Source organism: Podarcis tiliguerta (genome assembly GCF_965153285.1).
Source record: "Podarcis tiliguerta genome assembly, chromosome: 8".
NCBI classification, from domain to species: Eukaryota; Metazoa; Chordata; class Lepidosauria; order Squamata; family Lacertidae; genus Podarcis; species Podarcis tiliguerta.
Genome location: NC_139541.1, coordinates 37,548,093 through 37,573,189, shown reverse-complemented (window position 1 = coordinate 37,573,189; position 25,097 = coordinate 37,548,093). Strand labels below are relative to the sequence as shown.

The 25,097-nt window shown below is 43.1% G+C and overlaps 1 protein-coding gene across 1 annotated transcript; it reads left to right on the top strand.

Moving 5' to 3' along the window:
- Positions 1–408: 408 nt before the first annotated feature.
- Positions 409–20,127, top strand: IRF8 (interferon regulatory factor 8). Its single transcript, XM_083451920.1, has 9 exons — positions 409–1,062; positions 5,535–5,709; positions 7,123–7,306; positions 9,916–10,004; positions 12,031–12,145; positions 12,719–12,760; positions 13,174–13,542; positions 14,702–14,817; positions 16,560–20,127. Exons 1-9 carry the CDS (start codon positions 1,055–1,057, stop codon positions 16,734–16,736), a joined length of 1,275 nt encoding a protein of 424 aa, XP_083308046.1. The 5' UTR covers positions 409–1,054; the 3' UTR covers positions 16,737–20,127.
- Positions 20,128–25,097: the final 4,970 nt, after the last annotated feature.

The window sequence follows — 25,097 nt, the reverse complement described above, 5'->3', positions numbered from 1 at the left end:
GAACTGGGTTCGGGTCTCCGCTCCTCCACATGCAGCTGCTGGGTGACCTTGGGCCAGTCACACTTCTCTGAAGTCTCTCAGCCCCACTCACCTCACAGAGGTGTGGGGAGGAGGGGAAAGGAGAATGTTAGCCGCTTTGAGACTCCTTAGGGTAATGATAAAACGGGATATCAAATCCATACTCTTCTTCTTCTTCTTCTTCTTCTTCTTCTTCTTCTTCTTCTTCTTCTTCTTCTTCTTCTTCTCATCAGATGCTCGGGATTTCCCAGACTCCAGCTTCCAAAGAAAACTTGGCCTTCCTATGGGAATTCCCCCTCTCCACCTCCTGAAGGCTCAGCCAAAACCTCCCCTTGCCTCTCTTGGCAAGTTAGTCCTTCATCAAGGCTCAGCAGCTGCTAGAATCTAACTAGAGTATGCATCGAATCAGTCCAACCGCTTTCTAAAAAAATACTATCATTTTAAATCAATGAGAAGGCTGCAGAAACAAAGGTGAGCGCGAGGGCGGGGGCTAGGGATGCCATTATCAAAATCTTTAAAAACAAACAGCAAACGAACAAACAAATAAACCTGGGACTAGGAAAACTAAAGAGTGCGCTCAGGCTGTCAGGAAATCCAGCCTGCCCCCAAACTTTCGACACGTGGGCGCAGGGGGATTTTTAGAGGAGTCAGAATTAAGAGGCGCGCGGGCGGAGCAAAGAAAGTGAAAGGACAGGGGGACAATGGAACGCTGACTTGGGAGTCGAATGTTGACGCGGGGATGGAACTTTGGACTGGTACTCTCGAACGGACTCCCGAGAGAGCGAGAGAGACAGCCGATTTCTCGGAAAAGAATGTAGTGAGAAGAAGGAACGCTGTACTGGCCCCTCCTGATTGGCCAGCCCGCCTCCTTCTTTCTTCCCATTGGTTCAGAGACACCCCCCCTCCGGAGGGAGGAAACTGCATATCCTCCAGGCTCTAATAGAAATAGATATACATATATATTGGCTGGGCGAGCTTCTGTTTCATCTTCCATGACCTGGTATCTAGCGTAGATAAAGATCAGCAACCGGCACAGATGTGGAGGTTAGTGCTCTGTGTGTCCAGGCGTACAGTACTTTCCTTTTGCTGGAGTTGCCGGCTAACTTTTATTTTCTTGCAAAGCGAAAATAGCAATTTAGCCTGGGGGCTTCCAGACACAAAATAAGGGGCACAAAATTTTGCTTAGCTATTAGACCTTGCCAGACCTGAAGATTTTTGTTCTTAAACTGTGGATCCGTTTGCCGCCGGAGCTCTTTCGGGAGGAAGGGCGGGATATAAATTAAATAATCATAATAAATATTTGCCTCCTTGTGAAACGGGTTTATTTTTGCACGCTTCCCTATTTTTTCATATTTCTTATTTTTACCAACTTAGAATTGAATTATCCTTATTATTATTTTTGCTATTAATATCATTAATATTAATAATCTAGCTCTGAATAATATGTATTCTTTAATTCAATGCACGTTTATTTGGTAGCAAGTCAAAGAGCAGCCTATTGGAATGTGAGTACATGTTTCTACATGTGCCTTTTGATCTTCAATAAATCTATGTATGAGAACTTTGTGGAGTTTTGTTGACTGCTATCTAGATTGAGAGAGAAGTCTTAGGACAGAATAAAGTCAGTTGGCTGAAGCCACTCTCCGGGCAGTAAATGTCATTAGACTTACTCCTGAGTAAACTTAGGAGTATTGTGTTGTTGCTTCTGAGAAAGGATGCATAGGATTGTAAGTCTCTCACCTCTCTGTGTTGTGTGTTTATATTGTACCACTGTGTTTTGAGTGAGTGGAATTTAAAAGAAATTGTGTCATGGGTTTAAAAAAACAAACATGTTCTGTACTGGAAATTCAGAACAGATTCACACCTTGCTAACCCTATGCAAAACACATCACAAGTAACTTGATTCTTATCAATATTAGGAAGTTGCCTTTGCTGTACTTTTTCTGATGCCTGCTAAAAAAACTTGTTTGTAAGCCTACTCAGACATGTAATTTTATCATGTATGTTTTTAAAACTGTTGCTTTTATCAACATTTTGATTATTATGTCTATTTATTTTTTTAAGGTCCGTTGATTTTATCAGTATATTCTTATGAATATTTTATATTATTTTATGTAAAGTACTTAGAGGTTTCCCAGATGAAGCAGTATATAAATCTTGTTAAATAAAACAAGTAAATAAACTTGGGACACCCCATTTCTGTATTAAGCCTATTGTTGAACCCACTGTATGGGCTTCTGATTCCCATGCAAGTGTGCAAAGGAGTGCACAAGTAGCCTTGGACTGTATAAAATGGGGGAAAATAGACAAATAAGAATTCTAAAAAGTGTAACATGCTTCATCTACTAAAACGTGCCTATATAAAAGATTGTCCAGTAACATGTACAATGAGTAATACAATGATTATAGTAGTTCTTCTTAGTTGGTTTAAAAGCAAAATGATCATACAGAGTCCTCCTTGTTTGACTTAGTATATCTACTACTTCTTTTCTGGAAGAAACATTCAAAATTTCAGATTCTAAAATTAATTTTCAGCGTGGTATCTTGGTTTACAATTAAGTGTGGCTATGTGAAGCAGGCAGTAATTGCAGAAGATGAGCCCTTCAAAGTCAGACCAATTGTGTAGGTACTGGTATGCATGCAAAAGGTTCAATCTTCAACCCTTTCCATCTCCAGGTAGGGCTAGGAAAGATTCCCTGCTTGAAACCCTAGAGCCTGTAGAGCTGTGGCCGGTTAGTAGTGAGCTAGAAGGCTAGAAAATTAATAATAATTAGAATAATACATTCATGATTTGTTAGACATATTAGTCGCTTGTTACCTAAAAGGTTTCCGAGTGGCTTGCATTTTAAAAATGCAAACAATGACTTGAAATGGAATCCTTGTTTACAGACACTAGCCTTCGGCCTTCATGTTTCTCATCTGTGGCAATTAACTCAAGATTACAGCTGCAATCCTGTGCATTTACAGGAAGAGTAGCTCAACTGGTGGAGCGTAAGACTTAATATCAGGGCCATTGGCAAAAGATCCTGCATTGCAGAGGGGTGGACTACATGATCCTTGCGGTCCCTTCTAACTCTGCAATGCTATGCATACTTACTTGGGAGTAAATCTCATTAAACTTAGTAGGTAAGCATAGGATTGCATTGCACAATTAAGTGAGTTCCCTTCTGACAAGACAGTCATCTGGGGGCATCTCCGTGACACAACTTTGCTAATTGGAACTTGCATTGCTTGACTTTTTCACCTCTCTTTTTAGTGCTCAGATTCTACTGGTCTGCCTTTCTATGTACACAAAAATGATTTGAGACCAGATCTCCAGCTAATTTATTATCATTGGAAACAGGCCGCATACAAAGCTTTGATAATAAATTAATAAAGCAATGATAATAAATTAGCTGGAGATCTGGTCTCAAATCATTTTTGTGTAAATTATTTATCAAGGGAAAGGTTTAATTTCTTCTAGATTACAAAACAACTGCACACTACTTGGAACAGTTCCTAAGGTCTAGCCATCCCAAATGCTAGAGCAGGGACAGCCAATGAGCTGCCTTCCAGTTACTGAGGACTACAACTCCTATCAGCCCCAAACAGCATGGGCAGTGGTTAGGGATTATGGGAGTTGGAGTCCACAATATAGTTTGCCCCCTGGGTTAGAGCACGTCCACTAGGATGGTGATGGGGTTTGGACCACAAACCCTGTGAGGGATGGTTGAAAGAGTTGGCCATGTTACCTGGAGGAGGTAAGCTAAGGGGAGAGCTGACAGTTGACTACAGAAGATGGAACAAACCTGTTCTAGATCCCATGGGTGGAAATGGTAGGCAAGCAGGTTTCAGCTAGGAGAAATTTTCTAACAGCAAGATCTTTTCAATAGTGGAAAATGCTGCAGGTATTTAAGCAGAGACTGGATGGGCATCTTTCAGGAATGCTGTAGATTATTGCACTGAGCTGTGGATTGGACTTGATGACCTTCAGGGGCCTTCTACCTCTAAAATCCCCTGATTTTATGATTTCCTTGGATGAAGAGTTTTATCAAATTCCACTTGTCTTTTTTTGTTCCTGGTTCTCTCTGTTTGTGTGTACTGTACTGTATGTTTCCCACCATGCGGCATCAGGTGGCTTCTTTGGGTGGACGAGCAATTTAGGTCAGGAACTTGACATGAGGAAAGAATTGAATGTCTTCATGCAGCATAGTGGCCTTGATTTTGCACCCCTCCCACTTTTAAGCTATTTTTGAAAGCATAGGAGATCTTCTGAAGGCTTAGCTCCTTTGGTCCTTAAAGGGCAACATCATGTCTCTGACTTTTGGCCCAAAGCAGTTTATTACATTTATTATTCTGTCTCCTTTAATGTCCTGCATGTTGAGTTTACGGACTGACTAGTATTGGAAACATATTGCCGTATTAAAGGGGACATTCTTCTGATCCAGGTTGGCCCATCAAATGTTAGTTGAAGAATAGCCAATGTGGTGCCTCCAGATGTTGTTGGACTCCAACTCCCATCATTTCTGACCATTGGCTGTAATGGCTGGGGCTGATGGGAGTTGGAGTCTAACAATATCAGGAGAGTGCCATGTTGACTAGCCTTGCCTTAGTCTGTTTTGCTGCAAATTAACACTGTTTCCTCCTTGGGAATCTGTGTGCCAAGGGGTGGGGAAATAGCTTAGTGGCAGAGCATCTTCTTTGCATGCAGAAGGTCTCAGGTTCAGTCCCCAGCATCTCCAGGTAGGATTGGGAATGGGGAAGACTCCTGTTGCTGCTGCCAGTCAGTGTTGAACAAGCAATACTGAGCTACACAGCATAAGGCAGCTTCCCTTGCTCCTATCCACGTACCACAAGTAAGGATGGGTGTAGATATCAGTTGTTTGATATCTGTAGATGAACATTGTTCTGTTGAAGACCTATTCAGAGCTTGAATTTGGTGCCTTCTGATAAACTAGTGGGGATTTAGATCTCATGTTTACTAAGTATGGCCAAACTCAACTTGGGCTGAACAAGATTTTTTTTTGGGGGGGGGGGAAGTGTAATGTCTTTGTCTTAAATTTTACAATTGTTTGCTTCACACTGTTTTCCTGTTTAAAATATTGTCACTCTGCTCAGAGTCTCTAGGAAGGGCAGAATCAACATTTATATGAGCAAATCCAGCATTATTTTAATTACTTGTGCTTTACATTAAGCTGTCATTGTGTTACAGCCCCCAGACTCTCCCTTTCATTCTCCGGTTTGCAACCTGATTACTTCCTCAGTCTCTTAAATTCTTAGTTCTCAGACTTGTAACTACAGTACATCACTGTTTTAGGACATGATCCTATGCACTCTTATCTGAAGAAAAGCTCTACTGAAGTCATTCAGGCTTACTTCTGAGTAAACGTTCATAGGATGGGATGGGGTGTGTGTGCTGAACCATGTTGGTGTCTGGCCATGTTGGATTTCCATAGGTGGCAAATGCAGCCGATGGTTAGATTGACTAATTGACTGGAGAGGTTCCTAATAAAAGCTATTCAAATGCTTCCATTCAGGATGTGCGATCGAAATGGTGGGAGACGGCTCAGGCAATGGCTGATTGAACAAATTGATAGCGGGATGTATTCTGGCCTGATCTGGGAGAATGATGAGAAAACCATGTTCCGTATCCCATGGAAACACGCAGGGAAGCAGGATTACAACCAGGAGGTGGATGCATCCATATTCAAGGTCTGAAGAATATGCCTTACATCAATGTTGCAAATGTCAAATCTGTTTATTTTCCTGAGTTCCTTAGTAGTTCATACTTTCTATACCTTTATAAAAGCGAACAACAACTTTTCAAGTCACAACTCTTGAGGCTTCTGTAAGTCTTTTGGAGGGTGCATTTTCACAATCTGAAGTCCACATGGGCTTGTCTTCTATATTAAGAACATAAGAAGAGCTTAGTTGGATCAGACCATAGGTCCATTTAGTCTAGCATCCTGTTCTCACAGGGTAAACCTCTGGGAAGCCCACAAGTACATCTGCACTCTCCCCACTTGTGATTCCCAGCAACTGTTACTCAGAAACATGGTGCTTCTGACAGGAACTCATAGGATTGTAGAGTTGGAAGGAATCCTGAGGGTATGATAGCCATTTTCAAATATCTAAAGGGCTTTCACATGGAAGATGGAGCAATCTTGTTTTCTCCTGCTCCAGAGGGTAGGACCCAAACCAATGGCCTCGAGTTATAAGACAGGAGATTCCAACTAAACTGCAGGGAGAACTTTCTGATGGTAAGATCTATTTGACAGTGGAAAGGACTTCCTCAGAAGGTGGTGGTGGGCTCTCCTTCATTGGAGGCTTTTAAGCAGAGGTTAGATGGCCACCTGTCATAGATGCATTAGTTGAGATTCCTGCATTTCAGGGTCTGGACTAGATAGCCATCATGGCCAGCAGCCATGGACAACTTTATCCTTCTTGAGTTGGTCAAATACCCCTTTAAAGCCATCCAAGGTGGTGGTCATCACTACCTTTAATGGTAGTGTCATATGTGAAGAAGTCCTTCCTGTTGTCTCCCTGTATTCAGCTTCATGGATGACTCTGGGGTCTAATATTATGAGAGAGGGAAACACTTTCTCCAAAACACGCATAATTCTATGCACTTATATCATGTCCCGCCCCTACTACGAACTAAAAACTAACATTTTGAAGTTGTCCAAACCTCTTGGTCACTTTGGTTGCCCTTCCGTGGCTTATTCCCAGTAGTTTTTTAGTCTCTTTTAAAAACCACCAGATAAAAACGGCTTCTTACTACACTTTACTGAAGCTTCGTTTATTTCAGATAATTATTTTTACGCTTCCCTTCAAACTATAGCTTTCTCAAGGCAGTTTACATTACTATGAAAATACTCTGTTTTATTTAAAACAAATATTAAAATGTACAGTTTGAATCGTAATGAAATAGCCAGTTTAAAAAATGCTCAAAATAATAAAAATCAGTAAGAACAAACTGGAATGCCCATTGAGGCACTTGAATGGCAGGGATGGTCTTGCTTAGAGATTGTTCTCAGTGAAAGTCCACTGATTTCCCCCCCTCCATTTGGAACCTCAGAAAGCAGTGGTACCTCTTTGTGAGAAACTTTCCTGCTTATCCTCTAGGCTTGGGCAGTCTTCAAAGGGAAATTCAAGGAAGGTGATAAAGCTGAACCAGCCACATGGAAGACAAGGTTACGCTGTGCCTTGAATAAGAGCCCCGACTTTGAGGAAGTGACGGACAGGTCACAACTGGACATCTCAGAGCCATATAAGGTCTACCGCATTGTTCCAGAGGAAGAACAGAAATGTAAGTGTAACGGAACCAAGCAGGATCTCATGGTGTAGCTCACAGTAGATTCTGCTTCAGACCACAGGCAAGAGATGATTTGTTTAAAGACACATACAAAGTTTATTCATATCTATTGTACAGCAAGCCCCAAATATCTATATGTTTTGAACAAACTGAGGGGCTGTTCTTCAGGAGAAAATGAATTTTGGGAGGAAATACAGTGTGAAAACATTTTTTTGTGTTTTAAAACTACTTTATATTTATTTTATAAAGAAAACGGAGATGTAAATTTCCTAATAAATCAATTTCTTCTCCTGATTCTATAGTTACTTAATCATCTTCATCGTAGAGATTTGCAAACGGAAATATTATCTACCTGAATTCAAAAGTTGCAAACCACTTTGAAACTGAAGTAAAAGACTGATTGTGAGTTGAATGCACCGCAGGATTGTGTCCGCTGCTGCCCCCCTTTGCATGTATGCCATAACCTGCAGTAGAATCTGCATGTGCATGAACTGTTTGCATGCAGGGATGCAGACTGTGTCTATTTACTGGTTCCCAGTTGCATGCAGAGTCTGTTCACATGTAGGCTTTCTTGGAAGTTATGAATGCATGCATGTGGTGCAGCTAGTGTGCATGATCTTGCTCCCCCTTGAACACACATTAACCACCAGTCCTCATGTGTAATGTCCTGCAGTTGCCATGACAGCTGGTCATTCATCAGTTATTCTGTCTAGGTAATATCCAAGAACAATGCATAAGAACATGGGAGAAGCTGCCTTATGCTGAGTCCATCTAGCTCAGTGTTGTCTACACTGATTGGCAGAGGCTCTCCAGGATTTCAGAAATTACATTCCCAATCTTTCTTGGAGATGTCAGAGATTGAACCTGTGACCTTCTGTATGCAAAGCAGGTTTTGTACCCCCAAAGTACAAGGGAGCTTCTCTTCGAAAAAAGCTCTCATGGGAGATGGAGCTTACTGCACATCAGGATTTGATTTACATGCAAGTAAAAGAAATTCATCAAGGTGCTTTTCCCCTCTGATGGCGTCCCCCCACTCCCTTGACTGATGTAGCTTTCTTTGAAAACCACACCACATTACTATGTGTCTTGCATTCCGCGAAGTCTCCTTTCGTATCAAATCCCAGTGTCAAAGGCGCTGTGAGAAAGCTTTTACGGCACCTTTTATTGTTAGCTCAGCCTCAGCACCCACACCCCAGTGCTCGGTTTGCAAAGCCCCAGATGTCAAGAAATAAGAATACAGAGCAACAACTCCCCGCATTTGCCCTTTGCCGGAGTAAAGCAGAGCTGTGCATTTGTGGTTACTGTAACAGAACACAGAACGTCTGTCTTTGAAATGTCCGGTATTACACGAGCCTCGCTCTGTTTTATTTTTATCTGTGGTTTTTGGTGTGTGGTGACTTTTCAAGCATACAGAATTGAGCTGTCAAGAAATCACCCCCCCATAAGGCTGCAAGGCTTCATGCTCAGGCAAACGGCTTGCAGTTTTTCTGGAAAACTGTCCATTGTCTACTAAGTCCACTCACTTTTTTCGGTGGGCAGTGTTGTGGCCAGGTATCCAGGCCCCTGCAGTGATCCGGCATGAGGACAGGGAGTCGATGCCCCCTTGTGCCGACCTGGCCGTGTCCCTGGCCCATTGTGGCCCCGCTGGCCAATCAGTGCTGGTAGAGGGACGTGGCCGTGGGAAATTAAAACGTGGCACGGCCGGCCCCCCCACCTTTTCACCAGATCTCCCAACCCACCTGCCTTCTTTTCATGCTTTGCTCTGACACGACCTTGCTATGGACAAATGTCGGCCGCCATATTGTTGGGGCCAGATAGGATTTTTTTCCACTTGGCAAATTGGTTTTCGCCTACCTTGTAGCAATCGTCACAACTTTGTGAGGTTAGGCATTGGGTAAGACTTTGTTTGGATGGAGAAGAGGTTGTAGCCTCTGCCTGCCTCTCCTCATTAAGGGTATCCTGTTAAAGGGATCCGCAGGTGTGGATCCTGTCTGATGCCTGGACGTGGGCTAGGGCCATGACATGACCCCAATGGGGACCCCTAGGGTTGCCCCTATTTGACGTAAGTGAGGCATAAGCAAACTCGCCCCTCCAGATGTTTTGGGACTACAACTCCCATCACCCCTAGCCAACAGGACCAGTGATCAGGGATGATAGGAAGTTGTAGTCCCAAAACATCTGGAGGGCTGAGTCTGCCTATGCCTGACGTAAGTCATGGGGCTCTCCTTATTGGTGGTTTACTCTTAGTTGGACTCCCTGCAGATAGGTGGGAGTTGAGATATAGCCTGGCTTCACCCAATGCCTAAGCCAAACTGCTCACATCTGTGACCAATAAAATTGTGGCTTTTTGGAACCCATAAACCTAAATACTCGTGTCTGTGTGTTTATTAGCCACTAGGGGACTACAAGTCACAGGGGTCTTGGAATACAAACAACCTGGATTGCAGGGTATCGTCAAACAGTTTTCAGATTATTTGGGGTGGAAAGTCAGATGGCCCTTACTGAAATGCCTAAAACCCTCTTGCAGAGGGCCAAACTGCATGCCAAAGTTGCCACTCTTTTAGAATAGTTTGTAATGGTATTCAAACTGTGTTTCTTCCCAGGCAAAATGGGGATGGGGAATGGGTGCAGCTTGAGTGAAGTAACGGAAATGGAGTGCAGTGCTTCTGCAATAGATGACTTGATGAAAGAGGTAATTAACACCCCCTTTGCACTTGCTAATATATCACTTTATTTCTTCATACTTTCTTTCTTTTTTTTTTGAAGGGTCACATGTACAGTATATGTATTTTTGTATGCATTAGTTGGCATTACAAAAAGAGTGAATTTCAAAGGATGGTGGTGCTTCAGTTAATGTAATGCTTTGGAAAGTGCAGATTTTGTAAGTTCACATTTAAATGTGAAATGAATCGAGTTTCTCCTCTATCCTTCTCCACACATGCTCATTTCATGCACACCTTTGCCCTCGAGTGTCCAGGCTGTATGGCTGAGGAGGGCTTATGTGTATTCCCATAGCGGATGATGGTGTTAAATTCCCTTCATTCCATCCCCTTTCACTCCACCGAGAATGAAATTCACTGTACCATTTCAAATTTTCATTTGTTTTATTTATTTAGAAAGCTTCATATATTGTTTAATTAAAAACAAACAAACCTGTAAGCTGTTTACATAAATAAGTTAATAAAATATTCATTTTTTAAAAAAATAGCAAATAAATACATTAAAAACATGGTGGATGAAGTAATCAGAATATAGATAAAAGGAATGGTTTTCAAAACAAACACACATAATAAAATCAAATGTCTTTGTAGGCTTGCCTAAACAAAAAAGCCTTATCAGGCAAAGAAAGTAGGACAATAAAGGGCCTTTTCTAATATCAATAGGCTGGGAGTTCCTAGGAATACCTGCTGCCGCCACATTACAATATTGATTTCTTGCCAGTGCAGATCATATATTATGTGCCACTTATAAAAGTGCATGTTCTGCAGATTGAAATGTGGACATATTGGGTAGCTATAGCATCCTATTAAGCATGAAATGGGAACTATGGTCAATGGATTCCAAACAAGGCCAGAATTTGGAAGCCACCTTTAAAACACAGTTTGGCCCTTCTTCTTCTTTGCTTATGTAGTGATGCAGAAGTAAGGAAGGGCTTTAACTCAACGGCAGAGCATCTGCATCGCACATAGAGAAGCTTTCAGGTTCAGTTCCCAGGACCCCCAGATAGGGCTGGAAACACTGGGGAGTCACTGCCAGTCAGTGTAGGCAATGTTGAGCTAGGTGGACCGATTCTCTGAATCAGTAAAAGGCTGCTTCCTATGTTCTCACAGTAAAGAACTGCCAGAAAAGCAGTTCTTCAGCTGTAATGGGGAAATTGGGCCACTTATTGCACAGGGGAACATGCAGCCTTTGTGGGATAAGAAATCCTTCCCCCATCTGGCATTTGGATGGTGTGCAAACCACAGTTTCACAACTGTCAAGCTGCAATTTGATTTGTGTGTGTGTGTCTACATTAGGGGTGGTTTAAAAATTACTGAAACAATGTTAAGTGCTTTGAAACACACAGTGCTTTTGGGGGAGAGTAGTCAGTGGTCTGGGGTACCGTCACGTTTTTTTTTTTTTTTACTGCTGGTTTTGCTGCCATTTTGTGCTGGCATCCATGACACTTTTATCAAGATGTGAGTACTTGATAAGAAGCAGCAGCACTGGACACACTGACCTCTTCTCTTCATATGTGTAGCCAAGCCGGGGGGGGGGGGCAGGGAGACAGCTGCTCCCCTAAACCAAGTAAATAAATGAAACTAACAGCTCGGTTCTGCACCTCTAACATAAAGACTGTCCCCCCAACATAAATCCTGGCTATGTCCATGCTCTTCTCTGTCTGTCTGTCTGTCTGTCTGTCTGTTTCTCTCTCTCTCTCTCTCTCTCTCTCTCTCTCTCTCTCTCTCTCTCTCACACACACACACACACACACTCTTTCCCTCTCTCTGTCCCCACGCACATAGAATTTGTGTGTGTGTATTTGTATCTACTATGTCTTTATAAGTATTACTCTTTATTTCTGGAGGGGCTCTTGGGAGACATCTTGTCATACAAAGCAGCAGAATAACTCTCAGGAGCATCACTGCTTTCGGGTTACATATACAGTACTTATAATGTTAACATTGCCATCTCAATGGTCATCTTCTATCTCTCCCCGTCCCCCATAAACTTTCCAGCCCCCCTCTGCAGTGGATGAATACCTTGGCACAATTAAACGAAGCCCTTCACCGCTTCAGGAGAGTGGAAGAAATCCACCAATACCCGACTGGTGGACTCAGCAGTCAAGTCCTGGTAAAGCACTGTTATGTTCTCAGAAAGTCAAGGTGCTCACATCATGGATACAGTAAACACCAGCATGTGTATCTTAAGTTACACGCAGAAGCTAAATATATAAGCCCTTCAGCTGTCCACATGAAATTCATGTCTATATGAAATATGTTCCAATGTAGCCAGGACAGTGAGGTCCTCAGATCATTCACTAATAGGCAGTGGGTATTTACCCTTCCAGGCTGAAAGTATAAATCTCTTAGCAACCATAAGGGCTCACAAGGTCCACTTTTGTCCTGCCATTTGTACTACACAAATACTTTAATAAATATAAATACATAAACCATCTTGTTTAGGCAGGCACTGGTTTTAGTGGGCAAATATGTATTTATCCCATGCCTCTGTTTTAGCTGCTGTTTCTGTTTTGCTTATAATGTAATTTAGAAAATAATAATGTATTTTTTTGGTTGGCTTGTATAGATGTTAGCTGCCCTAAGTGGTGTGCAGACACCGGAAGGGCAGGATGTCACTTGTTATAGAAGTAAATAAAATAAATACATGTACCTTTTCTTTTCTTTTCTTTTTTTAAACCCACAGCTTTGATGAGTGGGTTCACTGGTTATGAAGCAGTTCATTCAGGTATGGCGACTCTTCAGCTTCCTCCCTCAGTTAACATCTGGTACAGTTAGCCTTCGTTTCATTTTGTTTTCAACTCAAGTCTATTTTTTTGGGGGGGGGGGTTAAAGATACCAAGAACTCCTGCTTCCCTGCCCCCAGTAAAAGCAGCCCATGGTGACAGGCCCCTGTCAGAGCCACTATAACTTGAGGTGCTTGAGTTTGCCATTTTCATTCTCCCTCCAGACCCCTTTTCCTTTCATGTTGTGTCTTTTAAACTGGGGGACAGGCGCTGTGTTACCACAGATATTTCTGAGCCACTTCAGGAGCTATTTTCTTTTGCCAAAGAGCAGTATTAACAATGCTTTATATAAATAAGTAAATAAACTGGCCACATACAACCCCTTGATGGGTAATTGCCACATATCTCTTCACAGGCTATTCCCAGATGGTGATCAGCTTCTACTATGGTGGGAAGCTGGTGGGAAACACGACAACCTCTCGCCCTGAAGGTTGCCGGATCTCCCTTGGAGAGCTGCCTTATGCCTTGGAAAGCTTTGATCATGTGCGGTTCCCGTCGGCGGACGTGATCCCAAATGAACGGCAGAGACAGATCACCAAGAAGCTCTTTGGGCACCTGGAGAGGGGTGTCCTTCTGCAGTCCAACAGGCAGGGCATTTTCATCAAGAGGCTGAGCCAGGGCCGGGTCTTCTGGAGCGGGAACACCATGATCTACAAGGACCGCCCCAACAAGCTTGACCGAGACGAGGTGGTCAAGATATTTGACACCAATCACTTTCTCAGAGGTACGGATGGGGGATGAATCCGATTCATTTCGTGTGTAAAGACGAACCTACCTAATTTGCAGTTTCTGAACCAAAACACAAACTGAAACGCAGCCACTCTTCAAAATTCACACCTCTCCGAATTTTTGCAGTTCGGTTCTCCAGCCAACTCATATGTACCGAAAAGATTATTCTGGGTCAAAATGAGCATAGAAATGCATATGTTTGTAAAAATATAACCTACAAAAACTGCATTGTACTAAGGGAGAATTGCTTTGCAAAAACATATATGTTTAGGAAAATAAACTAATGAATTTCCACGGGGACTTTTTTAAAAAAATATAATGCAAACTGATGTGGAAATTTGGGAAGCTGAACCAAAGACTGGAAAAATTAGAAACTGAAAGAAACTGAAATCAACAGATTCACCCACTCCCTCTTCAGAGGTCTGTGGGAGGTTGTGGTGCATTTCTCACTTGCCCCCATGTGCTTGAGAATTTTATGCCCAGGGACATTGTGCACCCTCAAATTTGAAACTAAGATCAATGTGCTTTGTGAAGGTCACCCAATGCCAGTGTGATTTTGCACCCTGCATAAGTTATGTGTAGGTTCAAAATCTGCACGGAAATGCAATTTGTTTTTTCTCTTCTCTCCATGGGGAAGAGGGGAAAAAGATCTCATCTAAGTCCTGGGTATTCTGTTCTTCACCCCCATCTTTTGAGGTTTCAGCAGGCATTGCCACACACAAACTTAAAATATTTTTTTGCACTCTTAAGAGCTAGAAACTTGTTTCATTTTTAAACAATAATAATGAAAAGCTGAGATTCCTAGAATTCTCCTCCCCATGCACCTCTCAATATGTTCTGGGAGTTCCCCAACCATGTGGAGCAAATTTAGTGGGCACGTGGGGAGAGAAGAGGGAGGGGAAGTTCCATTGCAGAACTGTTTAGTTGGATGCTATCCAAGATTATTATTATTTTTGAAAAAAGTAAGGATAGCCTTCACTGAATTGTATTCTTGAGTGTCATAGAAGCATTATGCACACATAATATTCCCTTGTTCAGCATTCCAAGTACCTCTGTCTCCATTTTGTTACAGACCCACCTGCAGTTGGGCTCCCAGACACAGAGACAAATGACTTCTGCCTCTAATTAAAACATTTGCCGTTTTCTTCTTCTAGAATTTCACCAGTATTACAACAATCAAGGCCGCTTCCCAAACAGCAAAGTTCTTCTATGTTTCGGGGAGGAGTTTCCAGATGCTACCCCTTTACGCTATAAGCTGATCCTAGTTGAGGCAAGTATTATAGTCTGTCTTGGTGTCAGTTGTTTATATTATCTCTGTGCCCCCGAGTTCTTCTCTGACTTGAGTTCTCTCATTTATAGTGCAAGACGATCTTGTGACTTCCCAGTGTTAAATTCAGGGAAGTTCCTCCTTTCCCACCCACAATGTAGCATCAACAATCAAGTGCAGCACTTTCTTTTCTGTTTGTTTTCAAAGCAGGCAACCAAGATACTAGTCCTCATGTTTTGGGGAAATTGTTTTATAATGTGCTTTATGCTCAGGCTTGCCTGATTTTGGTGTCAGTAAGGCATTCTGTTCCCCTAAGTTTGGCAAGTGAACCTGAGGTGGCCTTCCCCTTCCCTTTATGCAGGTAGGCCCCTTCACAGAGAGAGAGCTGTCTGCTCTCTAGATGGCTTGGTGTGCCAAAACATTTATTTGATACCATTGGCCTGCTAAGCTGCTGCCTGCAGAGAACACAGAAGTGTCATGTTCTCTTCCATTAAGGCTTAAAAGTCTACATGAGTCGAGCAAAGCCAGGAAAAGGGGAGAGAGGACTTTTTTTCCAGGCATGGTGTGCGCTTCATAGCTCTATGTTCAAGCATCCTTTTTTCTTTGCACTCCAGACCCACCAAAACCTGCTGGGGAAAAACCCACACTCAGACACAAAACTTTTAAGTGCAGCCTGGAAAGGGTGTGGATAAGGATGGATAAGCCCTGTATTCACAAGGAGGTTTCTCTCATCATAATCATCATCATATAGACAAGGCAGATAGATACAACCTCACATTTGACAGCCTCTTTCAAGTATTTCCTCTATCAAGTATTGCCACAAAAAGAAAGAGACTACAGTAAGCCTGCAACTTACGCACATTTAACTTGTGCATGGTCAGCTTTTTGTACTTGGCTTTTTTTAAAAAAAACAACAACAACTAAAAAGGGAGTGGGCATCCAGAAAAAAAGACTTTGGCAATCCCACCTGCCATTGCATCCAATGTGTTTTGACTATACATGATTTTGGCTTTAGGTGCAATCCCTGGAACATAACCCCAGCACAAATTGAGGGCTTAGTGTACAGAATTGTTTATCCTGTAAGAAGGAGAATATTTATAAGAAAGAGAGTAGAGTAGGACTAGCACTGAATATTAACCCAGAGTAGTATTCCACTGGTTGCCGGTTTTCCCCCCTGGCCAAATTCAGGATGCTCTCGTTAGTGTTCAGAGCCCTAAATGACTCCAGCCCCAAATACCTGAAAGACCGCCTCCTTCCCTTCAGACCACCTTGAGCACCAAGATCAGCAGAGGGGTTCCTCTTGGTAGTTCTCTGCCCTCAGAGGCTTGGGTGTGGTGGCAGCAGTCCAGGAGGACCCCTTCTCTGTGGCAGCCTGTAAGTTGTGGAACTCCCCACAGACGTACACCTCACACCTTCCTTATACACTTTCTGGCGATTGCTGAAGGCACACTTCTTTGCATGGGCTTTTGACACTTGAGGTGTATATTTTTAGGACCTGCCTTATTTATGTCATTGCGAGTTGTTTTAAACTGCTTTTAATATTTTGTTGTCATGTTGTGTTTTAATGTTGTAAGCCGCCTTGGGGCCTTATGGTGAAGGGCAGGATAGCAATAGTAATAGTAACAACAACAACAACAACAACAACAATAGTATCCACAATTGAGTAGGACCATTCTGCTGCACATTCAATCCTTCAAAGGTGCCGCTGCTCAAAATAAGGATTTCTGATCTTCTCCCAACTTTAGATTGAGCAGCTGCATATTCGTCAGTTGGTGGAGGAAGCTGGGAAGAGCGACAGCAACTCTTTGATCCACCCAATAGGCGAGGAGCTGCATTATGACCAGATATATAGGAATTTCCAGGATTCTTGTGGACCACACCAAAGACCCATTTTCCGAGAAAACCAGCAAATCACTGTTTGAGAGAATCCAGAGCAAAACATTTGTTTTTTAAGGATTCAATTTAGATCTATTTTTGTACAGTATCACCATCATCCATTTAATTTTTCCTTTTGGGAACATTGTTCTGGGTTTATACATGTAGATGTGTTTGTGTGTGTGTGTGTGTGTGAGAGAGAGAGAGAGAGTTTGTGACATATTGTTTCCCCATATGGAATTTGACATAAAAAAGGAAACAGTTAAACATTCCTTTGGGCTTCTCAGCCCAAAGTAGCTTTAAAACCAGTACTGGGGTATTGCTGGATGGCTTTGTTTTTGAAAGGAAAAAAGTGAGGTTGTGATTCAGCAGCTTTGATCCCCAAAAGACACATACCATGTTGATTCATTGGCCTCAGAACAGAGAGGGACATCTGTAGGGCTGTTATGCTGACTGGGTAATGTGTTTCCTGAAGAGGAGGGGTGATGCAAGCTCCAACCACTGTATCTCCCCTCTCCCCTTCTTGGTATAAATGTCTGCATTTAGGGGAATATGGAAGTGTCCCCAAGAAACATATCTCCTTGTGTTGTTTAGTACTGGGCATCTAGATGGAGCTGCTGTGTGTGTGTTCAGTGTACCTGGAATGTAAACAATATAGATAAATAGATGATAGAGATAGATATAGATAGATAGTTATAGATAGATGATAGATAGATAGATATAGATAGATAGATAATTCATACACACACACGCACACCCTGCAAGCCCCAGTGAATGAGAGATGCTTCAGCTGCAGAGATGAGCTTATATGAGCTTTGCAGAAAGGGACTCAAAGGGGTTGATTCACATGTGCATGTCAAGTCATCTGATTTCTGTGCACTCAATCACTGGCAGCTAAGCATGTGAGCAGAGTCCACCGAAAAGTCCAGGGGATATGTGAAAATGTTATTGGTGGTGATCTCCAATAGCTTATTCCCATGCACTGGCGGAGGAAGGGGGTGCGGTGGGTGCGGTCCACCCCAGGTGTCATCCCTGAGGGGTGTGCGACATCACTGCCCCACCCCCCCGGGACGCTCGCCACTCACTGTGGGCGCCACCACCCTGGGATGCTCACCCCAACCCCGTGGGCGGCCCTGCCCCTGGGTGCACAGCATGTGTGCCGCTCTGGGTGCTGGAGCAGCTAGCTCCACCTCTGTTCCCATGTGCAAGTAATTCTTTGATGTTGCAGTCATCAAGGTCTGCTCCCCTGCTCCCAAGACGCCCATCTTTAGCTGTCTTGTGGCTGCTTTGCTCTCTTTATATTTTCAATATATCCCGGTGAGAATTCTGTGATGACTTTGTTGAGCAAGTGGCTTCTTACCTATGCTATTAAGAAACCACACCTAGCTATACATTTTTGCATCTATGTAATATATTCCTGTGAAGTTTTATTTTAGCTCGTATTGCGTAGTTGTTTTTTTGTGGTGGAGGGGGAAGGTAGATTATGCTAAGTCATTTAAGAGCTAAACAGAATGCTGAACATATGAAACTTGTCAGAGTCAGACCATGGGTCCATCCCAGTTTTGTCTACACTGACTGGCAGCAGATCTCCTGACAGGAGGTCTTCTTCCAGCCCTGCCTGAAGATGATGGGGGATTGAATCTGGAACCTTTTGCATACAAAGCAGATGCTCTAAAACTGAGCTGTGGTTCTTCCTGATTTTGTTTTATTCTTAAAGAGTAACGTGTACCTCACCCCCTTAAGCTATATTAACTATGAAGGGTTTCTCAGTAAACAAAATATCCCAAGAGCAAAATGTGAACAGCTGTACTTGGTGAGACCAGTAAGGTAAAGGTAAAGGGACCCCTGACCATTAGGTCCAGTCGTGACCGACTCTGGGGTTGCGGCGCTCATCTTGCTTTATTAGCCGAGGGAGCCGGCGTACAGCTTCCGGGTCATGTGGCCAGCATGAGACCAGTATCCTAGCTCAAAAGGTCAAGTGATAGATGCTTCAGAGCAGAGTTGGGGAAGTTTATTCAGTCTGAGGGCCACATGGGGGTGTCACATGACAGCGGTAGCTGAGGCAGTGAATGTGACTCTGTACAGTTTCTATGCACCGATTCCTCCAGCCAAGCAAGTAGGCATTGCTACCATTCTAGGACAAACTCCAGCAAGTCTTAACAGCTGGAAGGCATGGAGAGGAGTGTGTGGCCTAGAGAGAGTCCCAAGGGCAAGACAGAGAGGTCCAGAGGGTCCCTGGGCCTGAGGTTCTCCACCTTTAAGAAGAGCAGCAATATGTTCTTGGCGCTTTTCCATCTGGGCAAAGTTTTGGAGGATGCTGCTGTATATATCTATGTTAATAGGAAAAGCATAGATGAGTGGGTCCATAGGAGGGTGGTGCTGGTGGGGATCCAGTAGGATATGCATCAATGAGGACCAACCGAAGGGTCCCAGAATCAGAAGCTATGTAAATATCTGTTTATAGAGCTACATCAGCCTGGGCTCTTAAGGAGCTATTAGCATACATGCGCTCCAGAGATCCCTTGTGATTTCGAGCACCCAGCTCTCCCATCCAGTGGAGGGAGCAGTTTCATGTGTGCCAAGAGGTGAATGGGTGAGCACTGCAACTCATTTGTGCACATGGCTGTGTGGATTGGGCAATCTCTGTGTTTATGCCGTGGTTGCAGCAGGAGGAAGGGGGTAAATCTCTGTGTTACTTCTTGGTACATCAGGGGTGTGACACAATCACTAGGAGGGGGAGAGAAGCAGGAGTTAATTGCTGCTTTTCTAGAGAGTTGCATGTCTTGCTCTGAGCTTGGAGGTGGTAGTTGTGAGACCTCCCCCCGCCCCTGCATTGTAAATGGGGAAGAGGAATGCGCAGTAATCCCAGGGGGGAAACACTTTAGAGTATTGCAAAAACTACAGTGGTTAAAATCCAAAGATCATTGAGGGACAACATTCATGTGTGCTAAAGCATGTGTTCAGTGTATGTACAGGTTAGGAGTGTGTACAAGCTATCATTAATACAGACCCAGCCTGCTTTGTGTGTGTGTGTGTGTGTGTGTGTGTGTGTGAGAGAGAGAGAGAGAGAGAGAGAGAGAGAGAGAGAGAAAGCAGTCATGCAGATGCATTCATTGTTTGAGAAGGGCATTATGCGCATTTTGCTGTCAGCTTACAACCAAAGTGATTGCTTTGATCCTGTGCTACCACGTGTATGATGGAACACCCACCTGGAGCTCCTACCTTGTGCAAAGACTTGTCCACTGAGGACAGAAGTGAGCAGGGAAACTTGCGCTCAAAAGTGTGTGACTTTGCACCCCTGAGAACAGACACAGTGCTTTGGACCAGTCTGAATGTCTCCATCTATAGTAGGCAAAGTATTTATTGTCATTGCTTGTTTTAAAATGTTTTGTGATTGTGTACCAAAGGTACCTGCCAATAAATATCTATCTTTCGTAACCTTTTGTGTCTGCTTTCAAATGGGTAAATAAATTTAGTCTCACCTGATTATGCTTGCATTCGTCTTGTTGGGTGGTAGTGGTGCTTTTCTCTGTGCGTATACGGGGGGGGGTGGGTGTGGTGGGGGTGTAGGGAGGTGGTGGTTGAAATCTGCATTTCAGTGCACAGACTATGTGGAGACATGATCAAGGGATAACTCCCTTTCTTTTCTTCCGCTGCTATAGAATTTTGGGAACAGGTTTTTAAAATTTGGGTATTATTATTTATAAAAATATTTCTGTACTGCTAATTAGGTTTTTTTTTTTTTAAAAAAACAGAACTGTTTGCAACAATTGTTCATAAAAAAACAATACAATTTAAAAATATATATTAAAAGTTAAAATTAGAAATCAGGTAACTCTTGTGGAACAACATCTTCTTCATCTTCCTGATGGAATAGAATAGTTTTCACCAGGTGTTTAAAAGTTGAAACAGAAGGCATCTCTATGGGCAGAGTATTCTACAATACTGGGCCAATGAGACTAAAGGCTCAGTTCCTTCTTGTCAAATGAGCCTCACCAACTCTGGAAATGACCAACAATATCACTGCAGGGGTGTGACACTTTAAACAGACTAGTCTACATTAATCTCAGGGTCATGGGTTCAAGGGCAAAAGACTGGGCAAAAGATTCCTGTATTGCAGGGGGTTGGACTCATGTTTTCTTCCAGCTCTACAACTCTTATGAAAAGCATCACAATAGTGAAAGATTTGCATTCTAGCTGAGGACTGGGTAGGTTCCATGACACACACACACCCTCAATAAGAACATCATTCTGTGCAACACTCAAGTAAATGCATGGGAATTCATTCTTTTTGTTGGAGAAAAAGAGTGGGTGTGCCTTCTGTGCAGTCTGTTGAACCATGAAGATTTGTTCCGGCTCAACATGGTGTTGGTCATGTAACAGGGCTTATGAAACAGGGCTATATACAGCTGTCTGGTAGGGATCTTAACGGGCCTGCAACAGAGTTTGCCCTAGTTGATGAGCATGGTATGCTAGGTTGTATTTAAAGGGATGGTGCATAGGGGACAGAATGCAACACAACCATCGCTGTGGCATCAGCTTTCAAGGGAAGTGGAAAGGAAGGCAAGGATTACATTGTAGCTCAGAGGTGGGGGACTTCAGGCCCAAATCCAGCCCTCTGTGCCTCTTTGTCTGTCATTGAACTCTCCCCAGGTGACAGCCCTCATCAAACCCTATTTTGCACCCTCCTTGAATGTTTTTGCCCAGCTGGAAGGTGTCCTTGAATTTTGATTATGACCTTTGCTTGCCTGGATGGAAAGGAGAGTGTGAATGTGTGTAAAAAGTTGCCTTTTGTATATAGGCAACATTTCTATTTGTTGCTCCTCCCACATTTGCCTCTGGAATGCGGCCCCCAGACTAAAAATGCTTCCGCACCCTTGCTGTAGATGGAAGGCTAAAATGTACCATAACTACCAGCCATTCTGTGCATGAGAGCAGAACACTTGCCAAAGTTTAGGCTAGCAGCAGTTTTGTGCTTGGCTTCAGGTCCAATGAATCTGTAACCTGGAAAGATCCAGCGCGATGCTCCAGCTTCCTTTGGTACTGACCTGATGGGAATGTAGAGAGGCTAAAACCCACCAGAGGTTGCTTTCAGTTAAAACAAGCTCTCAGGACCATGAACACCGGGCTGCATCTGCTTCCTCCAAATCTCTTGTGTCTATGCAAAAATGTGTTGGAAAATCAGCAGCTGCTTTTTTTTTTTAGTCTTTTTGCAGTGAAAGCTATTGCTCAATGTGAAATTTCAGGCCATTTCCAAAAAGTATGCCTCTGATTACTTTTTGACATTGACATTTTGTAATCTGGGACATTCTCTGCAAGATGCTTCAATTCAACTGCTCTAAAACAAACATTTGCAGAAGAATTTAAGAAGAAGGAGGCTGCTGGATCAGGCCAAAGGCTCATCTAGTCCTGTTTTCACAGTGGCCCAATGGATGCTGATGGGAAGCCAACATGCAGGACCTGAATGCAATTCCCACTTGTGATACCCAGCACTTGGCGTTCAGAGACAATAGCTTACAATCATTGAAGAGCTTACAATCTGTGCTAAGTATAAGGGGACAGGTCTCTGTCCTGGAGAGCTTACAGTCTAAGATCTGACACAGGAAAAAGGGGAGGCAGGAACAGGCAATGAAAGAACCTGAGGTATTTCAATCACCTTTCTTTTGGCTTATTAGTTACAGAAGGGCAAGGGGGTCAGGAATGGTGCCAAAACTATTATGGAAAAGGTGCTCAGTAATCCCGTTTACCACACAAATGGCCACAGAGTACTAAAAGTAAAGAGGAGGATGTGGTTCAACCTGAGTGGCACTTTTGTATGAAAAAGCCACTTCAGTGCTTGGGTGCCCTAGACCACATCTAGGCCTTACACTTAAAGGAGTATTATGCCATTTTAAACTGTCATGGCTTCCCCCAAAGGATCCCAGGGACTGTAGTCTGTTAAGAGCCTTATTCCCCACACAGAACTACAATTCCCAGGGTTCCTTGGGAAGAGGCACTGATTGTTGTTCTGATGTAGTTCTGTGAGGTAATAGAGGTTTGCTGACAACTTTCAGTACCCTCAACAAACTACAGTTCTCAGGCTTATTTGTGCAGGAGCAATGTTGTTTAAATGGATGGTGTGTAGGCAGCCTAAGGAAATAGATTGTTTCATGTACTTACTGTCCAAACCAATAACATCTGGAGGGCACCAGGTCTCCCCCCATGCCTCATTTACAGGAAGACACACAGATAGAGTTAAAATCTCGAGCTTGGTGTTCCAAGAAGAGAATTATTCTACCATCTGTCAGACAGATGCTGCTGATGTCCTTTTGTTCGGAAAGCGAGAGAGGAAGACAGCAACATTTCAGTTTTTCAGCTGGAAGGCAGAACTCCCTTGATGAGGTCAGATGCTGCATTGCAGAATAACCAATGATTAAATAAGGGATTCCCTGCCAAGGCTCATGGTTGTAATTTGCTAATGATTTTGCACTGCTGCTTTAAAGCTACAAGAAACCCATCAGTTTAAAAGGCCATTTGCTTCCATGTGGAGAGGGAAATGCAGGTTTCAAGCAGCAAATTGCTCCTTAGCCTGAGTTCATACCCTCCAACATTTCTCCAGTGAAAACAGGGACATCCTATTCTATGTCAGGAAACTTCTCCTGCATTGGATCTCACCACACACATAGACGTCATATGCACATCTACATTGATCACATTGAGCCAATGGCAACCTCTCTGCCAAACCTGGCTCACAGGATTGTTGTAAAGAAAATATGTGCAAGGGAAGGCATCGTGTACAACACATTCAACAGATAAAGGGAATGAAAAAAAAATTCAGCTGTAAGCTGCTTTGAGTGAGGGGAAAAAGTAGGAAATGATGATGATGATGATGATGGAAACCGTGAGAATGATCAGGAACATACCAGAGAGTAAATCCTACTGAATGCAGTGGGACTTACTTCTGAGAAGAAATGTTTCAGATTGCAGTGCAAGGCTGTCCAGCCTTTGCCCTGTTACCTGGGAGTAAGCTCCATCAAATATAGTGGGACTTACTTCTGAGTAGACTGTGTAAGGTTCTGTTTTCAATAAAGGAATAAACACTCCATGCATTTCCCAAGAAATAACTGGCTGCTGAAGCATTGCAATGAAATATTTTGAAGTGGATTGGTGACCTTTCCCTTCAAAATTATAGGGAGGGTTTTGTATGCCAGCTTCACCATTTCCTTTCAGTACAAACAGGACTTTTGCACTAACACATACACCACTTTTAATTGTTCTCCGAGATGTGGAGGGGAGGAAAAAGGAAAAGTGGGACATTCTGGGATCAAATCAGAAACTGGGATGGCTTCTGTAATTCTGGGACTGCCCCTGGAAAATTAGGACACTTGGTATGTGAGTTTTGCTTTTTAAAATTGCTCACTCATGCCTTGCCACTTAGCTTTCAGGCCAAGTGCACATCAACTTCTGCAACCTCACCTTCTCATCTGTGGGTGGGGAAAATCTCTAAGTCAGTGCCCTGAGTGTCTCAGTTTCTCACAAGACTGATGCAAATCATTTCTCTCTTTCAAATGACTTTCATTACAAATATTTTCTCGGTGAAACTTCGCACACCGTGATTCAGGCTTGAGTGTATTTTCTGTCCTTTTTGTATAATAGAACATGTGATTTGGCCTATATCAGGGTAAGATTTGCTAGTGGTACATTCTGAAGCACAGGTGCTCATCATGAAAGCTGCCCGTAGCTGCACCTGCAATGAGAGCGCAGTTGTGCTCCTGGCCAGCTTGCAGGCTTCCCATTAGGTCATTGAGTTATCAACTGTAAGAACATGATGCCAGATTAGATGGGCCTTTGATCTGATCCAGCAAGCTCTTTTCATGTTCTTAGCCATGAAAACAAACATGGAGGCCTATGTGTTGTTTCTAATTATGCAGGCAGCTATGTTGATTCATTATGATACACACACACACACACACTACCCTATGCATAGCTACTTGGGAGTAAGTGCCATTGAACTCAGAGGTGCTCAATTCTGACTGCACGGGTTCAACTTGATAAAGCTTTAGCCAAAGATACTCATCCAGCAGAAATGCAGCCTTTAGCTTTCAATCAGAAATGCGAACCATCTTGCAAAGAACTATAGCCATTTAAACAGCTTTCTTGAGGTAGCAGCTGCACCAAAAAAAGGTATCCACTCTCTGGCTTCCTCTGAGTTATTCTGTCAGAAACAAACAGGAAAGGCTCATTATATCACCTCATTCACTTGCCAGAACAAGGAAAGTCCGTCAAATGGTATTCCGGCAGATGACATCTTCATTACTGCTTTGAAAAAAGTCCTGGAGCTCTCTGTGTGCCCTGCCCACCAGTCCCTGAGCTTTTGAGCCAACCCTTGGAATTACCACCTTGACAGGTTTGACCTGCATGATCAGCAG